The sequence below is a fragment of the Diabrotica virgifera genome, chromosome 3 (assembly GCF_917563875.1).
Source record: "Diabrotica virgifera virgifera chromosome 3, PGI_DIABVI_V3a".
NCBI classification, from domain to species: Eukaryota; Metazoa; Arthropoda; class Insecta; order Coleoptera; family Chrysomelidae; genus Diabrotica; species Diabrotica virgifera.
In genome coordinates this window covers 194,072,235-194,094,977 of record NC_065445.1, presented here as the reverse complement: position 1 = coordinate 194,094,977, position 22,743 = coordinate 194,072,235, and the positions used below count along the sequence as shown (strand labels likewise).

General features: G+C 32.4%; 1 protein-coding gene across 1 annotated transcript; it reads left to right on the top strand.

Annotated features, from left to right (window-relative positions):
- The first annotated feature begins 9,406 nt into the window (after window positions 1–9,406).
- On the top strand, window positions 9,407–22,335 carry LOC126881504 (uncharacterized). The gene is made up of 2 exons (XM_050645795.1): window positions 9,407–9,504; window positions 21,942–22,335. Exons 1-2 carry the CDS (start codon window positions 9,448–9,450, stop codon window positions 22,278–22,280), a joined length of 396 nt encoding a protein of 131 aa, XP_050501752.1. The 5' UTR covers window positions 9,407–9,447; the 3' UTR covers window positions 22,281–22,335.
- Window positions 22,336–22,743: the final 408 nt, after the last annotated feature.

Below are 22,743 nucleotides of genomic sequence, written 5' to 3'. Positions count from 1 at the left end.
ACTGATTAGACAGATTGGTGCCTGAAAATTCATGACAAGATGTCAAAGAAGATAGGTGGATTTCTCAAATGTCAACCGGAAAATTTGACAGAGTGAATTAATATTTAACTTAATTATTAAATTGGGAATATGCCACTATTAAAAATGTTTGTTATGAATTCTAAGTTGTAAAAAATAAAGGTTAATAAGCTGTAATAATATATTCATTAATGCACCGAAAACAAAGGCAAAATTCTACTCATATGCTGTGACGTCATAGACTGTTTGTCAACTGTATAGGACTAAGAATAATTATATTTATTTGAGTAAAGTTATAATGAATGAATATTATTGAAAATTATATGGAAAAATTTTTTATATAGAAAATTTTTTAAATATGACATCTTAATAGAGTAGCAGCTGTAGAGTTGGAAGAAATGCTAATAGGGAATGGTCGGTTGCATATGTTTCAGGGAACCAACGAATATAATGAGGAAATACCAATCTATAGATCTGTAATGTAAATTATTGGAGGTATTAAAGGAAATGGTATTAAATGAGGAAGTGGAATTGAAAAAACCTATGTACATATTTTGATCAAGAATTTTTTTTTTTTATTTTTTTATTTTTAAAAATTTTTGTTATGACTGAATATAAAAAGTTTGTCGCATATAGAACTATTGAAATTCTAAATGTAGAAAAATTATTAAAACGGGTGATAAGGTAAGTTGCCTATGTTCAGTGGACAAATAAATGAAATATAATTACTGTTTTGAAAAAACATTGGTACCGTTACGTAGATGATTGTCTCGTTTTTGTGGATGGTCAGCAAGACTCAGCTAATCACCTTTTATTCAAAATCAATCAAATCCATCCCAATATCAAATTTACTATGGAACTAGAATCATCTAATGCCATTAACTTTCTAGACCTTTCTATTACCAGACTCAACAACCAGTTCAACTTTGGTATTTACCGCAAGCCTACTCAAACTGATCATGTTATCCATTCTTCATCCAACCACCCATTGTCTCAAAAATATTCTGCTTTTAGGAGTTTCATCCACAGACTACATACACTGCCTCTATCTACAGCTGAATTTAACAAGGAACTTAATATAATCAAACAAATAGCAGTCAACAATGATTACAACCCTAATATAATCGACAAGCTCATCCGGAAAAGAGAATCCAATCGCCTTCAGCAACTAGCTTACAATTCAAACCCAGTCATCACACCAATTTATAGGTCCCTACCTTTTCATAATTCTGTCATATCTGAGAAGATCAAACACATTCTCTGTTCTTCGGACAATGTCCACATATCATTCAAAGTCAATAACACTCTCAACAAAACATTATCTAACACTAAAGATCCAATCAACTTTATGAATCGTAGTGGTGTTTATAGATTATCTTGTTCTGATTGTGATGCCTCTTATGTAGGAAGAACCTATAGATCACTATCTACTAGAACAGCAGAACACACTAAACGTGACAATACATCAGCTTTCTCTCACCATCTCAAAGTCAACAAACACCACCTTAACATCCCAGATGGTGTGACTTTGATTCATAACATCCAAGATAAGAATACCCTTCGTTTAGATCTATATGAGGATTTAGAGATTGTCAGGGACGCAAGGACAAGTCCAAACTGTGTTAACCGTCAACTTTCTCTTAACCGTGATTTCACCCCAATTCATAGACAATTATTTCCATAATTCTATATTTTATCCACCTTCACATTGGCCTTCTTTCCTATACATACCACTACAAACCTAAAATAAACAAAAACCCAAACAATATACCCAATCAAATATTCTTTTGTATCTTTCAGTTTCTTTCACTCTGTGCTCCAGGCAAGACTCTATCTCTTTCATCTCATTCTCTAATTATTTTCACTTAACATAATCATTTTCTCATTATATCAAAATCACACCATGGAACCCTTGATCTTTTCAGATATGACATTCTAATATAGACAATAACCAAAAAAAGGAAAAAAAATTTGTTGCAATTCCAACATTTTTAATTGATTCACTCTATTTTTTCATTTAGATTAAAATTAAAAAATAAATCTTAGCTATCAGCATTTAATAAATTTACTTTATATCAACTTTGGTCAATACAATATTCAATCTAGAATTTCAATAGTTTAATATATTGACATATTCTTTTTACATTTAGAGCTTACAATCTAAATTAAAATTTTTTTTCTTTGATCAAAACATGTACATTTCTTTCAGCGCAATTTTCCTAATTTAATATCAGTCTTTATCCATTTAACAATTCACACAATTTATTTTCAAAACAGTAATTATATTTAATTTATTTGTCCACTGAACATAGGCAACTTACCTTATCACCCGTTTTAATAATTTTTCTACATTTAGAATTTCAATAGTTCTATATGCGACAAACTTTTTATATTCAGTCATAACAAAAATTTTTAAAAATAAAAAAATAAAAAAAAAAAAAAAATTCTTGATCAAAATATGTACATAGGTTTTTTCAATTCCACTTCCTCATTTAATACCATTTCCTTTAATACCTCCAATAATTTACATTACAGATCTATAGATTGGTATTTCCTCATTATATTCGTTGGTTCCCTGAAACATATGCAACCGACCATTCCCTATTAGCATTTCTTCCAACTCTACAGCTGCTACTCTATTAAGATGTCATATTTAAAAAATTTTCTATATAAAAAATTTTTCCATATAATTTTCAATAATATTCATTCATTATAACTTTACTCAAATAAATATAATTATTCTTAGTCCTATACAGTTGACAAACAGTCTATGACGTCACAGCATATGAGTAGAATTTTGCCTTTGTTTTCGGTGCATTAATGAATATATTATTACAGCTTATTAACCTTTATTTTTTACAACTTAGAATTCATAACAAACATTTTTAATAGTGGCATATTCCCAATTTAATAATTAAGTTAAATATTAATTCACTCTGTAAAATTTTCCGGTTGACATTTGAGAAATCCACCTATCTTCTTTGACATCTTGTCATGAATTTTCAGGCACCAATCTGTCTAATCAGTTGGTTGTTAACCTCTCACCTGATCACAACCTTGTGTAAATTCCGAGCAAGGATGACATACATCCACATGTGATATATTTTTAATCTTAAGACATCGATTTATTGTCGATTACTACACAGCTCATAATGTAGCAATAATGTTATTTTGAGGTTTTACACCTATTCAAGTGGCTAGTTTCAATTACTTGTACACTGGACGTAAGTAACCACATTTTCTTTTTTTAATTGTCAAAATTTCACCCTTTTGCATTTCAATCTAAGTGGTTCACTTATTTCCAGGTTTACCCTGAGGATGGTCAGTTTGACCGAAAACGTTTTGTTGTACTTCCACTCCCTTGTGGATAAATTTTAAGAATTTTTTAATAAATTATATACCTACATACAACAGAAGTGTTTACTTCATTCTACGTTGAAATATAAAAAAGATATTGTGATGATAATCGGAGATATGAATGCCAAAATAGCAACGAATAATAGTGGAAGAGAAACTGTAATGGGCAAAGAAGGATTGGGACAAATTAATGAGATTGGTAACATGTTTATAGATTTCTACACCCAAAACAGTTAGTCATAGGTGGAAGTATATTTCAACACAAACGCATACATAAAGTAACATGGACATCCCCCGATGGACAAACACACAATCAGATTGACCACGTAACCATAAATAAGACATGCAGGCACTCACTGTTAGATGTTAGGGCAATGAGAGAAGCAGACATAGGGTCCGATCACATGTTGATTAGAGCCAAAATCAAACTCAAACTAGCCAGAAGTAAGAAAATGCCAATGGAACAACGAGAAATATATAACGTTCAATGGCTCAAAGACGGAAATGAAAGTACTGAGGAATATAAGACCAAGTTAGGAGAATTATATAATAAAACTTACAACACAGAAAAGGCCACGATAGATGCCGTGGGATAAATGCAAGTATGTATATACAAAAGCAGCAAAAGAACCGATAGGAATACAAAAAAGAAGTAATAAAACATGGCTATCGAGAAGCACGTGGGAAAAATAAAAGAAAGGAAACTACTTAAATGTAAAATGCTAAAAAATGACCTAAGAGATAGGGAACAAATGAAGAGAGAATATAGACAGAAAGATAAAGAAGTTAAAAAGTGCGAGAAACGAAAAAAGACAATATAACGAAGAACTGTTAATAGAAGCAGAAACAGCAGCAAAAACAACGACATGGGAACTCTATATAAAACGACGAAAAAACTAAGCTCGCGCGGAAAAATGAATGTTGAGCATGTAAAAGACAAAAACGGGAAAATATTGAAGAATGAAAAGGAAATAGTTGAGAGATGGATCGAACATTTTAGAGAAGTATATGCCAACAGAATAATAGAACACGAAATGGAAATGAAGAAATAAAGGAAGAACTAAGCTTCACCGAATCGTAATTCACAAAAAAAAAAGAAGTAAGTAAAGCAATACAACAGCTGAAAATAGGAAAAGCAGCTGGAATAGATAACATTACCACGAAACTACTGAAAGCAGATAGAGAAACATCGAAATAAATCCTGTATGTACTAATAAGCAGAATATGACAGGAGGAGAGAATACCTGATGATTGGAAAAAAGGTATAGTTGTAAAGATACCCAAGAAGGGAGATCAAACTAATTGCAACAATTGGCGAGCAATAACACTACTTTCTACAGTGAGTAAAGTCATGACAAGGATGATACTAGAAAGAATGAAAGAAACTATAGACCGGTTGTTAAGACCAAACCAAGCGGGCTTCAGAAGTAATAAAGCATGAACAGATCATATTACACATTAAGAAACATTGTAGAACAAACAATAGAATGGCAGAGCAAAATCTATATAAATTTCATTGACTTTAGACCAGCCTTTGACCGGATTGACAGAGAAAAAATGTGGGAAATATTAAAGAGATATGGAATTCCATTAAAATATATAAGAATTATCAAAATGTTCTATGAAAACTATACCGAACAAATCATGCACAATGAGAAACTCACAGGACCAATCAACATAGACAGTGGAGTCAGACATGGGTGTATTCTATCTCCAACCATATTTTTGATCTTAATCGACTGGGTCATGAAGAAGGCAATGAAAAATAAAACAGGAATTAGATGGAATGCTTTCGGTTAGCTTGAAGATCTAGACTTTGCAGATTATATATGTCTGGTGTCCGAAAAAAGACAACATATGCAGAAAAAACAGAAAAGGTGACAAAAGAAGCAAGAAAAGTAGGATTAGAGATTAACACAAGAAAAACCAAACTAATGAAGATAAATACGGAAAGAGAAATGGGTATATTCATTGAAGGAGAAAAAGTAGAAAATGTACAGAATTTTTGCTATCTGGGAAGCATAATTGACGCTAGCGGTGGAATAGAAGAGGAAATTAATGGAAGGATAACTAAAGCCCAAAATGCGTTCTATATGCTGAAGATACCATGGGAGTCCAATAAATTAACAACCAAAACCAAAATCAGGATATTTAATACAAATGTAAAGAGCATTTTGTTATATGCCGCAGAAACTTGGAAAATAGAGAAAAAGATTATACAAAAGGTTCAAAAAATTGTAAATAGATGCCTTAGACGAATATTGCAAATATATTGGCCAAATCGGATAAGTAACAAGGAATTTGGAGAAACACTAATCAAGAGCCGATAGCCAAAAACGATAAATAGACGCAAATGGAAGTTTATTGGACACACATTAAGGAAAAATGAAGATGATATAACCAAACAAGCCCTGCATTATCAACCAACTGGAAAAAGAAAACAAGGCAGACCAATGATATCCTGGAAAAATATTACCAAAGAGCTAGAAGACAATGGGTTAACATGAAAAGAGGTGAAAGCCCTGGCCAGAAACAGGGACTGTGGAGGCCCTATGTTCCAAATGGAATCAAGAGGAGTAAAGTATATAAGTAGAAATGTATTTTAAGTTCATTAGGGCTCTTAAACTACCTAATTTTTTATTCCAGTTTGCTCCCATTTCTCTTTTCCATTTCCATCGAATACTACATCCAGTTATCCAAATTTGTTCACTATTTAAAAACTTTATCTTTCTCACACTAAAGTCTTCTCCTTTTTCTCTTCTGGCCCTCTCATGTCATATTATTTGGTTTTATTTTCATTTAGCTCCAATCCGAATTTCTGTGCTTCTTCACAACTCTTCTTATTTCTTTTGCCGTTCTTGCTAGGATCATTAAATCATCAGCAAATACCAAGCACTGGTGATCATTTTTCGTGATTGTTTCTTCCACCGTCGTGCTGCATTTTCTGCTTACAGTTTTTAGCGCTAAATTGAATAATGTGGTGGATAAAATATCTTCCGGTCCCAAGCCTTTTGTAACCTTAAATTGATGTGAAATATGACCGTGCCAAACAATTTCATAGGTGGAGTTATTAAATAACACTAAATTTTAGTGTCATTTTTACTAGCCTGATCAGTTTTTCTGGTATACCCAAATGTAGAACTATATTATTTTTAATATTAATCGCGGACTTAAACATTGATTAATTGCTTAATTAAGTTAGAGGACTTTCAGGTTTTAGAATTTTCCATTAAATGTGAAAGAATGACTTCTGCATTTATATTATGCACTTTTTTATACTTGCTCCATTTATGAAATAAATTAAAAACCAATTCATGCCTCTGTCTTGATTTGAGTTGCAATAATTCATAAGTAGCGCTTTTAGGAGCCTCACTAATCTCATGTGAAATCAATTTGGCGTTACACTGTGGCTCCAAATGCCGAAAAGGTGGTCATGAACCTTTAAAAGCATATATTGTTCTTCGGAATTATTTTCGTACTTGAGGGTTTTTGGCTTTTGGCATCGCTGATTAAGAGTCAGACATTTTTTTTGAAAAACAAAATGGTGGATCAAACATGGTGGAAAGAAATTGAAAATATCAATCAAAACGCAAAATATTTTGTCGAATTAGGTAGTTTAAGGTCGGTGATTACAAATCTAACATTATTTTCTTGAAAAATATTTTTTGACATTTTATATTATAAAGAAATTTTGAAATTGTTGATTACTACTCGTAATACATTTGCTTTTTGAAATACAGTATTTAGAACCTATTACTTATGTACAACCGCCCATGCATACGCAACAATCGCCAGAATCATGTAATATGCGTCTTTCGCACTTTTGTATTCAAATAACTGCCAGAAATGCAATGACGGTTCAAGGCAGTTAAATCAATGTGATTATGTACCTTCTGACTGTACATTTTGAGATTAATAAACATTAATTAGCAGAATTATGTAATTTTGAATATATTTTTACGACATTTTGATTATTTAACCCGCGAGCAGTCGCGCATTTAGAAAAAATCTATTTTATCCTATTTCGAGATAACTTGATGAAAAATTTTGCAACATAACTTTCCACTCGTAAGTGCCTCAAGGAAGGGTGTAGTAATGCGTAGGTTTATTTTTTTTTTCTTCTTCTTTTTTTGGAATTTATGACTTTGGTGAGAAAAAATTAGCTTTAATAATTGTTAGAAATAATATTTCTAACATTACAAGTAAATAAAAATACTACAACATAAAGATTTGTTGTAAATTCGCGTCTAAATTCGTACTGTTAGACAAAATCTAACGCGCGACCGATTACGTGACAGAATAGAGCGCGACTGATCCCGGGTTAAACATATTTTTACTATTTTAAATTTAATGAAAAAGATTTTTCTTGGTAAAAGGTATATTTATTAAAAAACCCATAAAAGGGCCAAAAATATCACAACAAAACGTTTTCGCTCTGTAAAAAGAGCATCATCAGTGTTACAAGAACATGCTAAGCCACCCAAAAATACAAAGGTTAAATCCTTTTAAAAAAGACTAAATGTCTTACATAAATAAATACATTATTAAATCGCAAGGATGGATTTAATCCCTATGGATATGACCTTAGAGCAAAATATGACTCCCACACGTGGTACGTGGGTTGCTAGGTAGTAACTAGATCATTACATTGAGAGAGGTGAAAGGGAACTACATTTTTACTCTTTATTCATTAATAAATTTTATGCATTTATTGTTATCAAATCTTTAGTAAACTTTTATCTTGCATTAATACATACTTGAATAGGAAGAATTTGCTGCTGAATACGCAATAAAATTGATAAACCATAATACGTTTTACAGCGGTTTTCAATATACAGGTTCTTTTTCGGCCAAAATAAGGTCGTACACGGCTAACTTGTCCCGGAGTTACGAATAAGAATAGATCCGGCCTGATCCTCATACCTGCATACAGTTGAGTGCATGATTCTTTACCCGTGCGTCATCATTTAAAGCATACGAATTAAGTCAAAAATCTATTCCCAAGTGACAGAAAGTGGCTACTGCTCCGATCATGGATTATGTGAAAAAATATGACGTTATCAAATAAGTTAAATGTAAAATGTTACTTTTGTTTTAAAAGCTTGGTGCAGAATTACAGCTACATTTGAAGTAGCTTAATAAATTCTTTTAATACCATTTGTGTAATTAAATATTTGTTATACGGAAACTTAAGCAAACCATCCCTTAACTGTGAATGAGGTTAACTTTGTATGAAATTAATGGAAAAATACAATACACTTAGCATAAAATTTCAAACTCCAATATAAAATTAGTTGTGAAACAACTGTATGTGTAATATAAATAACTTCTAAATGCAAAACCAGGACAAAAAACAGCAAACAATCCAACAAACTGACAGTGACAAGTAAACAAACCAGAAACGCCACAAACAAAAATTGTACTTAAAATGGTTTGTTTTTAGTTTAATGCTTGGAAGACAATGATGCTGGATAAAAAGTATGTGTTTTATCTCGCCAGGTATTAATGACGCATGGGTAAAGAACCCTGGATTGAACTGTGTATAAGCATTTTCGGCAACGTTTTCAGCATTTGGAACCACTGTGCGTCACTTTTACTACTTATTTCCATTTTTTTTAAATAAAAATCGAATACACTATTGAACCAAAAATACAAGTTGACACTATCGTTATGGTCGCCTAAGTAGAAACTCGAAATCGTTCCAAAAGTAAAAAAATCGTTCCAAAAGTGAAAGAAATAACCTCCCAAAAATAGTTGCTTTGGGTAGGATTTCCGTAAAGTGGAATTTTCGATTTAATAAATCATACTGCAAGTTTAAATTTCGGGATTGCTGCAGAAAAAATATTTATGTCGTTATTATGCTTAACCAACCATTTTTTACACTGACGTCAGAACGATCACTTCAACCGTTGAAAATGGTTCGGATATAATACTTCCAAAATAAAATAGGTGATAATGACATATTAATTACCAATAATGTAAGATCGGAAACTATATTAATTTGCTGGCTATATAAACCCAATGTTGTTTTGTGAAAGTATCAAAATTTAAATTTATATTTACATAAACAACATGTCGGTTAAAACTATTTTAGTATTTGGTATAACTGCTCTATCGTGCATATCATTTGTAAGTATTTTTATGTTATAATAGAATATACATTGTATATATTTTTATTTGGATGGAATTGGTATATTTTGTCTGACAAGTCTTAGCAAATGCATCATCATTCGTTTAAAGCTCGGTACACATATGCGAGCCGAACTGTACGCGAAAACTATATTCGTATAATGTGTACGACGCGACGGGACGAACCGCTTGCGAGCTGTTCGTTCGTCGCTCGTCATGAAGCATGGCCTGTCGGTTTTTGAAACGAACACAAAGGATATTCGCAGTTCAATTTGGACAGCGGCATACGCAACGTTATTATCCGTCGTCGCATCGATATTGTGTGAATGACGTATTCCTAGAGTCTCTAGGCTAGAGATAAGAAACGTGAGACACAAACAAATAAATGCTCTCTTTGGTTACGTTTAAAACGTGATCTTATGTGTATACGTATCCAAAGTGCATACGCATTTGACGTGTTCCCAGTTTGAATTTAGTTTAATTGGTATAAATTAAATGAATATTACGTTCTCCACAGAGAAGACGCAGAAACACAAATGAATCAATATCCATATTACCAATGAAATGAATCATTTACATAAACTTCGCACCAGTGGCGGATCTAAGGGGAGGAGAAATTGCCCCCTCTAATAAGGTTTAAAAGTACAGAAAAAAATTGTTGAAACATAAAAATATATTAGTTGACATGAAACTTAAACCACAGACTGACAAATGGAAATTCAACAAATTCAAATCAAATAAACACGCTATACAAGGTGTAACAAAAATACAGGCGCCATAAATTAAATCACATATTCTCGGACCAGAGAGAGTTCGAATGAACCTAAATTACCTTAGTACAAATATGAACATAAAAAAAGTTACAGCCCTTTGAAGTTACAAAATTAAAATCGATTTTTTCGAATATATTCGAAAACTTTTAGAGATTTTTTATTGAAAATGGACATGTAGCATTCTTATGGCAGGAACATCTTAAAAAAAAATTATAGTGAAATTTGTGCACCCCATAAACATTTTATGGTGATTTTGTTCCCTTTAACCCCCCTCCAATTAAATTATTATTGTGATACCATTAGTTATACTTAGTGTGACCAACTCCAATTGAGTCGAATCCGGGACAAGGCTGAAAAAAAAATACCTGAAATCCGGGACTTTTCAAAGAAAATCGGGCCATTTTTTTTTTCAGAAGACGATAATTAAAATACATTTTAAAATACAAGAAACGAAAAAAAGTTCACTGTTTTAGTTTTATTAAAACTGTATTATAGGTCTGGATCCCGCGTATGAAAAAAAAGTTGATTAATAGCAAGCTGAAAATTTGTTAATAGCTTAAGGGTGTCTAGTCGGTTAAACTCTGATATATGGGGACACTGGAACAGGGGCAGTTTTAATTGTGGAACAGGTTAAAAATTTGTAACGGTCAAACCACAAAAACGGCACATTTATTCTGTGCGACAGAATAGACTTAAACTCTCCGAACAGAGATTAAACTCTCATGCAAAAATCAGACTGCTATTTATCACCTGTCATAATTCCTGTCATTTGACATATTCTACATGTTCCACTCATTAAAATGCCCATTTGGTGATAAATAGCAGTCTGATTTTTGCATGAGAGTTTAATCTCTGTTCGGAGAGTTTAAGTCTGTTCTGTCGGACAAAATACATGTGCCGTTTTCGTTCCAAATTTTTAACCTGTTCCACAATTAAAACTTCCCCTGTTCCAGTGTTCCCATATATCAAAGTTTGTCCGACTAGACACCCTTAGCTCTTAACAAATTTTTAGCTTGCTATTAATCAACTTTGTTTTCATACGCGGGATCCAGACCTATTACCACGCAAGATATAAAATGCATGCGTTTTGGATTTGGTATTAGTATTACACTTTAGAAATTGTCAACTTTTTCGTCCCACCAATTCAATTTGATGTGAATGTTTAGAAGAATAACGTATCCAAAAATTCATAAAAGAATTTTACCAAAATGTTGAAAATTCGGATGGCCCGGAAGCCTTCTCCGGGACGCCGGGACACAACCTCGTAATTCGGCCCATGTCCCGGATTTTTCGGGCTAGTTGGTCACACTAGTTATAATCAATGTTTTTAAAGCTTTTTTGCCTCTTATTATTTTTTCGATAAGGCCGTGTTTATGGAGCTGCGGCTTCTTTTTTAATATGTTCACATAAAAATTTTATGGGGGTTTTGGTCCTGTAAACCCTTAAATGTTTGTGTACGTTCCAATTAAACTATTTCTGCGGTACCATTAGTTAAACACAGTGTTTTTAACTTTTTTAGTATGGTTTAAAATAAACCTAAAAATGTAAATCATAAATAAATTTTCATATTATTACCAAGTCTCCATAATCGTACTTAACCATATATGGGCCATTCCACGAACATACGCCTGTTTTAGATTACTTCGACAACGAATATTTTACTGTGCAACATAAGAAGTACGAAAGTAAATGGCGCTAATAATTATTCCAATAAACAACAATGTAATTTGCAATTTACTTTCGTTCTTCTTATTTTGCACAGTAAAATATTCGTTGTCAAACTAATCCAAAACAGGCGTATGTTCGTGGAATAGGGTATACAAATATGTGTAGATGTGGATTTGAAAAATATTCAAAATATCTCTATAAAAACTGACTTTTCGAAAATGTACTAAGGAGCAAAAAATTTTAAAAACATTGTGTTCAACTAATAATTGTGTACTACAATAATAATTTAATTGGAACATACACAAAAGTTTGGGGGGTTTAAAAGAATAAAACCCCCATAAAATTTTTATGGTTTTTTCAAATTTCACTATAGTTTTTTTAAGATACTACTGCCATAAGAATGCCACATGTGCAGTTTCAATAAAAAATCTCTAATAGTTTTCGATATATTGTAAAAAATCGATTTTCATTTTGTAACTTTAAGGGGCTGTAACTTTTTTTCTGTGCACATTTGTACCAAGGTAAGTTAGGTTCAATCCAAATATTTTTGGTTCCAGAATATGTGATTAAATTTATGACCTGTATTTTTGTTACACCCTGTATAGTTAGGAATATTAAGGTAACTTAATGCATATAAGTTATTATTTTTTTGGTTGGTGTTTCATTGGAAATTCCCCCCTAAAGAAAAATTCCCCGTCCCAAGGAAATTGTCTAGATCCACCACTGCTTCGCACATGAGTTGATTCGCAGTTGGTTCGTCGCTTTCCATTGATCGTAATGAGTTTGCGACACGTTCACTCTATATACATATATTTTCAAAGAACTGTACGCGAGCAACTCGCAAACAACTTGGCTTGCATATGTGTACCCAGCTTTATATTAACCGCGGATGGAACAGTAGAACCAAAGATTCAAAAATAGTTAATGGAAACACATCTTATTTTTCAATTATCCATGTGCTCCTTTCCAAAAACAAACGTATTAAGCTTTACGATTTATATTTAACTAGAAAAATAATAAATAATATATATTTAATATATTTAATAAATAAATTTTCTAGTTAAATAATATATTTAACTAGAAAAATAAAATTGGTGAGTAGTTGGAAGATATCTCAAGAAACATAAGTGACATGGCGCCAACTTGAGGTTTTTCCCTAGGGGGAATGTCACCTCTTCTCGAAGGTGAAAACTCTTTTATTAAGAATAATCCCGTAAATAAATGGAAGGACAAATTTTTAGAAAAATTTTTTATATCAAGTTATTAAAATAAGTCAATACTTTTGAATTATTAAAGATAAAAATTTAACATTAAAAATGTATAAACATTTTCAATTTCGTTGAAACCAGAAAATGCAGCAGCATTATATTCCAATTCAATCAGAGAGGGCAGGAAGAGTCTATACCGATTTCGGGACTTTTTTGTCCTTCATCAGTAGACACATATCCTCTTCTCTCTGATTGAACTAGGATACTTCGATGCGTGCCGTACCGGATTGCAACGAACGAAATGGCTAGGGGGTCGGAGCGACATCTGCTAAGAAACAAACTAACTTCTCAATATCATAAAATTAAAACAGTGGGAAACTTCTCTGGTAACAACCTCCTAGGCTTTTAAGAACTAGAAGCCATGCGGGTGCCAAGACGATCAGATGATGAGAGAACTTTAAAATTTTTAATTCACGTCCCATCTGCTCAGCGTGGTAAAGCTCCAACGAGAAGGTTTCCTACGTACTCCAAAAAGAGTAAATAAATTAAATATTAAAAATGTATAAACATTTTCAATTTCGTTGCAACCCGTAAAAACAGCAGCGTTATATTCCAGTTCAATCAGAGAGTGCAGGAAGAGTCTATACCGGTTTCGGGGCTTTTTGCCCTTTATCAGTAGACACATATCCTCTTCTCTCTGATTGAACTAGGATACTTCGATGCGTGCCGTGCCGGATTGCAACGAACTAGTGATGTTGATTATAGTTACTTTCGAGTATTCGTTACAAATCGTTACTTTTGTATAAAGTAATCATTTAAAGTATTCGTTACTTTGATTACTATGATTACTTTTGTTACTTTTGTATTTGAGTACCGGTAATCATATCGGGAATCGTATTTCTCAGTAGGTAGGTATTTTTTATAAAGTAATCATTTTTTACAGTATTCGTTACTTTGATTACTATGATTACTTTTGTAACTTTTGTATTTGAATACCGGTAATCATAATATCCAGAATCGTATTTCTCAGTAGGTAGGTATTTTGTATAGGTATTCCGATATAACAATTACAATAGTCGTAGTCGTTACTCGCCCTGATACGATTGGTACGAAGTAACGAACTCATCACAGTAATCAAAGTAGATACAATAGTCGTTACTCGCTCTGATACGATTGATATGAAGTAACGAAGTAGTCAGAGTAATCAAAGTAACGATTTGCCTCTCTGTATAGTAATCGTTACTTTCGGTATTCGTACTTTGTAATGAATAGTTACTTTTTCAACATCACTACAACGAACGAAATGGCTGGGGTGTCGTAGCGACATCTGCTAAGAAACCTCGAAATGTTTTAAAATTAATTTTTAAAACCCTCGGAGGTCGTTACCAGGTAAGTTTCCCACTGTTTTTAATTTGGTGGTATGTAGAACGATATTTATTGTCGGTTTATGTATTATTAGATTGAGAAATTTTTTTTTTATTAGAAAAAGAAGTCGCATCCACCAAAAGGTTATTAGCGACGGAACAAAATATAAATAACAAAAGTAAACAACTACAGGTTGTACAGAATGTTTATGGATTTTAGATAATTAACTATATTGTCGCAGGAATAGTTTTGACCTAGAGCCTGTGGTAGAGCGTTTGGGATCTTGTAGCGCTGTCTTTCTTGGTCATATTTACTACAAACTATTAAAAAGTGTTCGACTGTTAATCGGACGTTACACTGATCGCATATAGGAGGATTACTCTTTGTGAAAAGGTAGGAGTGCGTTAACCTGGTATGTCCTAGACGTAAACGCGCAACCGCAATTTGTTCTCGTCTATTGCGCGACGATGGAAACCACTGAGACACATTATTTTTTATTTTATTTAACTTAGAATTAGATTGGGACCACTCATTTCGCCACAAACACAACACTTTATTTTTAAAATAAGCTTTTAAGTCACTGGAGACACACTTGTCTATCGGCTCCGAAAAATCACTTAAAATTGCCTCTAGTGCAGTCCTGTCAGCTTCTTCATTTCCTGTTATTCCGACGTGTGAGGGAACCCATACAAATTGAACGCTTCTTCCATGTTCATGAGCTTGGGAAAGCTGGTATTTTAGCAACTTTTCAAAAGGATGTTTCGGAAAAATGTGTTTTAATGAGTTTAGAGAGCTAAGGGAATCTGTTATGATCAGGACTTTGGTGAGTGTAAGCTCGTTAAGAAGTTTCACAGCACGGTATATGGCGTAGAGTTCAGCTGAAAATGTGCTACATGCTGGGGGTAAACGGAAAAGAAGATTGTTCGGAAAAGAAGAGTATCGCTACACCACCGCTTGCACGACCTGCATCTGTACGGTCTTTGCGGAAACAATTGAAATGTTTTGAATTGTACAACTGATTGGTCTTTAAGTTTGTCTCCTGTAGACAAATAATATCTGGAGAATATTCGGATAAAAGAAGCTGTAGCATAGGGAGATGATGGAAAAATCCATCAATGTTCCATTGAAGTATCGAGTTGAATGTTGTTAACAGATTCGGAGTTAGATGATACTGAGCAATTATCTACAGAAGAGTCACTGTCTCTTTCAGAAATCTCTTTCCCTAAATGGCTAAGAAGTTTCTTTTGAAGTTTTGTAAACTTAGTTTTTGTAGATCTATCATTTGCATATTGATAGCTGCTTTGTAAAAGATAGAGTAAACCAGGCATATCAGTTGTAAATTCTTTAACGACGCTAATAGTGTCGGGGGAGCCTTGGACATTATCAATCAGTAAGGACAATTGGTGGTAATTTAAAACGAATGGTGGGGTATGATTATCAATAAAATTTTCAAGAGTTTCCCGTGTATATGGGACTTTAGATGAGCGCGGTTTTTTTGGTTTAGAAGATTTGGGTTTTGCAAACAGATTTTGTGATGAAATTGCTGAGTCTGAAGGAGGAGTATCGATCTCACCAATACTGCGTTTTATGGAAGAACTTGCGTTTTCGCAAGTGCTATTAGAGTTTTCACTTAGATGTTGTGGCTTTATTACCTTTGGAAGTACTGGAGCAGACTCATTGGTAATGACAGAAGTCGAGTTTGAAGTTTTGATTGTAAGATTGGTTGAAATGGTTGTTTCGGAAAATTGTGGTGATGTATCAGTTTTATTGGAGTTTTCTGCAGTTGTATCTAATGGAAGAGGTGCTGATCGATTGGAGGATATTGCTTTAGGAGTTTGTGAAAACGGTATTGCCGCTGAATGTGGATGACTGAAAGCGTTGCTATGAGTAGGAGTATTAGTAATTTCTTGGTCATGGAGATTTGTAGGTGTAGGTGATATGCTCGGATTTGATAATGCATAACTTGATGACTGCTGAGTGTTTGGTAACTTGTGTAATATACTTGTTGGATCTGTTTGATTTGGTACTTCATTGTTTGAATCAATATGAATTGATTCCGTTACTGAACTGTTATTGCATTGGGATAATATGTGTCCTGTATTTTTGCAAATAAAGCAGGTGAGTGTACCTTGTGACAAAAATATGCGGTAAGGTGTTTGGTCGAAATTTATTAGAATAGAATCTGGAATTGGTGATGTTATAGGGCTTACATAAACTTGCCTCCGAAAGCTCAATATGTGACTATATTCGGGAAGAGTTGAGCTAATTTTCAGAAATGTTATTGGGGAAATAAGCTTTAAACCAATATTCTGTAATTCTTCAACTAATACTTGATGAGGAATTGACGGGCAGACACCAGACAAGACTAGTCTTTCTGCTGGAGAGACAAGTCTCCGTGCTGTTACAACTTCGCCGAGTACTTCTATAGAGCCATGTTGTTGCATGAAATTATCTACTACGGTTTTGTTTGCCAAATACATGCAGATTCTATTATGAGATAATCTAGATGAAAAAATAATATTTTTTGGGTTGATTATTGTGCCCAACGGAATTAAATAATCCTGCAATTTAGCATTATCGATACAACTAAATACAATTGCTTGGGTCTTACTCGGAAAAGAGTTTGAAGCGGCTGATGCATAACTGTTTGTGATATTCGAACGTTGATTTACTGGACTGGTTAGATCGGAAGGTGTGTTTACATTGTGTGAAGTCATTTTAGCTGCGGTGGCGAAAGCTTCAGTCCGGCTCTGGTAAGTGACAAACCAACCGCATGCTAGCTAACCTCACAAAATGATTGAACGGTGGTGTTTATTTATTATTTGACGTTTTCTTTTCACAATAATAAAGTAATAATTACGTATAGATGACTTACGTAGTAGTATCTAGTAGATAAACACTTTAATTTTAAAAAACTATTTAATAATACCACTTGTTTTTAGTAAAAACTAGGAGTACAATATCAGTACAACTTCACCATACCTTGCCAGGGCCGGTCTCCGATTGAGAAATTAGTTTGATAAAAATTTAAATTTGTAGTGAAAAATAATGCATGTTGTTAATAAATAATTCAAAAACTATAAGTTTATACAAAAAAGTTATCATTGCTAAAATTGAAACATAAAAAAAATCTAATAAAGGGCCTAGCCGGGTAAGATGATGAAAACTGCCCCCAACTCGATTCGAATTCCATATAGGTCACCGTTTAGCATATAAAGTGAAACTCACTTTCTGAAATTTTTAGCCCCCTAAGTGGTCATGTGACCCACCTAGAGCCTAATTAGGGTTTTTAAGTTTTTATTTTTTATCTCAGCAGCATCGAGAACTAGCGAAAAACTTTAAATAAAAAAGTTGTAATCTTTAAACAGTTATGTCCGAATTTTTTTTTTTAATTTTCGGCGGTAAATTTAAATTTTAGAACGATTTTAAAATTTTAAATGAGTATAAAAAAATAACTAAGACATTCGTTTTCACGAAAAAAATATATAATGTGTATTTTTGCATTATGTTCCACACTGAATTTTTCCAAATTTTTAAAATTGTTGAAACGCACCTTTAAAAGTAAAAAACCGCATTTTTTCGATTTTTGTTTCCTTTTTTTGATACAATTTTATACATATTTTTCAAAAAAGCTAACACCGTCACTAAAATAGGTAAAAACTGAAAAATAATTGGGCTTTGCTTAATAAAAATTTTTTGTAATGCCATCCATTTTCAAGATACAGGGTGTTGAAGAAAACAAAATTTTACACATTTTTTACGATTTTGCCGAAACTACTGGTAACACTGTAATAACATTTGACGAGTTTTAAGAGGTAGTTGTTGTCCATTTTATGACATACAATTAAGAATTTTATATTTATCATAGGTGTAACGGTCTGAACTTTTTATAGAAAAACGATAGTACGCCACTGAGATATTTCAAATTAAAAATCGTTTTTGAATTCCTCGTTCAATTTGTGACAAAAAATCTTCCTATTTTTTCATACTACGCGCTATTTTTATTCAAAAAATAAAACATCTTAACCCTTACAAAGTATTCGAACTTCTACTAGTAGTTTCTATATCTATATAAACTCGTACATCCATTATACAATAAAAACTAATTCGAATACTTTGGAAGCGTTAAGATATTTAATTTTTTACGGCAAAACGGCGCGTCGTATGAAAACAAATAAAAAGATAGTCTTTTATCGCAAATTGAACGAGAAATTCAAAAATGATTGTTAATTTGAAATATGTCAGTGGCGTACTATCTTTTTTTCTTTGAAAAAGTCAGACCATTACCCCTATGCGCGCCAGTGATGAATATCAAATCCTTAATTGTATGTCAAAACATGCACAATAACTACCTCTTAAAACCCGCCAAGTTTTATTACAATGTTGCCAGTAGTTTCGGCAAAATCGCAAGAAACGTGTAAAATTTTGTTTTCTTCAACGCCCTGTATCCTGAAAATGGATGGCATTACGAAAAATTTTTATAAAGCAGACCCCAATTATTTTTCAGTTTTTTACCTATTCTAGTGACGGTGTTACCTTTTTTGAAAAATATGTATAAAATTGTATCAAAAAACGAAAAAAACCGAAAAAATGCGGTTTTATATTTTTAAAGGTGCGTTTCACCAGTTTTAAAAATTTTTAAAAATTCATGGTGAAACATTTTGCAAACATACACGTTATATATTTTTTTCGTGAAAACGAATGTCTTAGTTATTTTTTTATACTCATTTAAAATTTTAAAATCGTTCTAAAATATAAATTTCCCGCCAAAAAATAAAAACAATTTTTTTCGGACAGAACTTTTAAAGCTTAAAACTTTTTATTTAAAGTTTTTCGCTATTTCTCGACGCGGCTGAGATAAAGAATAAAAACTTAAAAACTCTAATTAGGCTCTAGGTGGGTCACATGACCACCTAGGAGGCTAAAAATTTCAGAAAGTGAGTTTCACTATATATGCTAAACGGTGACCTATATGGAATTTGAATCGAGTTGGGGGCAGTTTTCATCATCTTACCCGGCTAGGCCCTTTCTTTCGTGAAAAATCTTTTAGTATTAATTCAAACTGAGTTATAGGTAACTGAATGTATATTTTTTTGTTCGGCGAGTACTTAAGTCTAAGTATTTAAGCTTCGTGAAAACGATGCATTATATAAAATATACGTACTAAACACTTATCAAAGTACAGTTGAACCTCGATAACTCGGATTAATCGGGACCGCGGCCGATCCGGGTTATCGAAAATCCGGGATAGCCGGAGAATGTGGTAAAAATTAAGTAAATACCGTATACTTATAGATAAACTCCATTATAATTGAAATAACATGAAATATATATGCACACTACTCACCTAAACTACGTATAGTTGTATAGAGTATAGAGTATTATAGAGTATTGTTCATTTCTTGGTAAAAAACTCATGCGTAGACAAAAAAAAAACACGCAAACACAAATCTATCTGAAGCACAATTAGAGAACGGAAGCGAAAAATACGACTGTACTACACACAATACGGTCACAATCGGAACAATGTTATGTTATTTAAGCAGAGTTGAGACTAAGCCCATTGTTTAAAAAATAATTTTTTAAATAGTCTTTAAGTCTTTTTTGAACAATGCTAAGACAGTTTGAAATAAATAAAGGAATACAGGTGCCTGTTTTGTTTCCCATAATACGGGACAATGAACGTCGCTCTGCAGCCGTGTGCCATATGCTCAAATATTATGTTGCATACATTTTTTATTGTTGAAATGTTTGTCTGATGAAAATCGGTCCGGGTTAGCCGGACTTCCGGGTTATCGGGGGCCGACTTATCGGGGTTCCACTGTACTCCGAAATACCTACCAAATGCTCCAGAGGAAGTTGATAGCATCAAGAAATTAAGCAAATTATGATTAAAATAAGAGGACCCTTTTGAATTTTTTAGGAAAAAGTGTTTAAAATAATTAAAATTTATAGTAATCCCTATAAGACTTTCTTTACTTTAGGATAAGTAACGACCTCAAATATTTTGACCGGTGTCTTGGGACCATGCAAGTTCGGAAAAGCGACACCTGGTTTCATAGCTCAGCAACATTTTTAGCACTTTTATTTATATTGGCTAATTATATTGGCCCTGGTTACTGGATAATTGTCAAGGCCATACCCAAAAAAAAGAATAAGAGGAAAAAGTAAGATTGAGGTTATGTTATTAAAAGGTAAACATTGTACTTATGCAGTAAATAAAATTAATAATTATTAAAATTTAGTATTACAAGCAAAATACAATTAAATAAATTCACTTTAATAATTGCATATCATATCAATATTGTGGAGCAACATATAATTTAGAGTCGGTATAAAATGTACGTCAATGTGACAATTTCAATGGACAATATGAATTATTTAAGAAATATGTTAAGAAAGTTGGAAATTTTCTCCGTTACTCGCACACGATCGTTTCTCGTATCCCCTCCAAGTACTTGCACGCAGCGAATAATGCATATTTTTGAAAATAAATTAACAGAATCAGAATTTTTCAAATTTTTGTAAAATTCATTTTTAATTCATTTGATAATAATTTCAGAACTACTCGATATATAAACAAATAATAAAGAACCAAATTTGAGTTTTTGTTAGTAAAACAAACTTATACGTGTTTGCTTGTTTGATTTTTTATTTTTGTATAATAAAAAATAACCGAGATAGAAATGTTTAAAGCCCAAATTTTACTGCAAGAACCATGTAACCGGGGCCGTTTAACCATTTATCTTTAAAACTAAGGGAATTCAAAGACAAAGTTTATTTAATACGATTATATAGCCCTTGAAATTTCCTTTTAAATGGTATTTAGTTGAACCTAATATTATAAAAATTAACGGAGTTATTCTAAAAAAAAAAACAGTACCTAATATTTTTTTGGAAAAACTTTTTTAAGATTAAATTTTGCAAAATAATTGGAGAATGGATTTTGGAGAATTGATGTTTTTAAGCACTTTGATAAGTATGTAGTAAGGATAAGTTGTAAAGTAACCCACTTTAAATAAATGCCAAAAGGTCTTTGAAGTAAGGAATTTCGATTTTTTATTAGCTTTCATTTTGGTAATAATATTTTTTTTGTAAATTTTACAGTTTTTGAGTTATTTATGAGAAACCACTTTATTAATTTAATAATTTTAAATAACAAATTTTTCTGAGAATTTGTTCCTCTATCAATTTATGGGGTTATTTTTAATAAAATAATTTTCACCTCCGAGAAGGTGTGGCATCCACCCAGTGTAAAAGCGGAAGTTTAACTACTCACGAATTTTCATGAAAATCGATAGAGGTTCACCGACATCGGAGGTAATATGCATATATAGTTGATTTTTACTTTCATACAATGTAGTAAAATGGAGAATCTTGTATCACAATAAATAAGTAAATTAATAGCTACGTCTTTATTTAGGTTTCAAGCGTAGGCCCACACATGCCGCCAGAGAAATGGCCGTTTTATGATGAATGTCTAAAAGAATCGGGAGCCTCGGCTGACGATTTGAAAGTAAGTCCCTTCAAGATGTCTCATGAGATCATCTGTTTCCTTAAATGTCACCATGAAAAAGCCGAAAATATCGATAAAGATGGGAAAATTAAACCAGATTTACTTATTAAGCAGATTAAGGAGCACATGGAGCTTACTGCAAATCAAGAAAAGTCTATCCTCGATTGTCTAGGAAAAGTTCCTAAAATTAACGTTTGTGAAGATATTAAAGAGGTTTATAAATGTTTAAAGGCTTTAAAACATTAAAATAGCTCTAAATAGTCTCAAAATATTTTTGTTAAATAAAATAATTTTTTCGTTATTTTTCTTTTTTTTTTCGTTATATTTATTACCGCTTAAGTACTAGGTTTAAGACTAACTATTATTATTAACAACAAGTACATCAGATAAAAGATAAAAATGGATAAAAGATAAAATGGAGTCATTAGAAACGACAAAATAAGATAGTAAGCATTGCTGAAGATTACTATACAGAATTATACTCGTCCAGTGTAGCAAAACTTGAAACCCATGATATGGAACGAAGAATACTAAATTATTTAGAATCTGAAACACTACCAGAAATAACTAACGAAGAACTTAAAATTGTCTAAAAACAGATGAAAATGGAAAAACTCCTGGAGACGATGGAATAACAAAGGAGATGAATACAGCTAGTCTATTGAAATGTTACATTTAGGGTTGCATTTCTTAGAGGAGTCAAGTTTAT

Bases quoted from the DNA above. Each gene is read 5' to 3' on its own strand.
- LOC126881504 (XM_050645795.1), top strand. From the start codon at position 9,448: ATGTCGGTTAAAACTATTTTAGTATTTGGTATAACTGCTCTATCGTGC. The intron at 9,505-21,941 runs GTAAGTATTTTT...GTCTTTATTTAG, and splicing joins CTCTATCGTGCATATCATTT to GTTTCAAGCGTAGGCCCACA.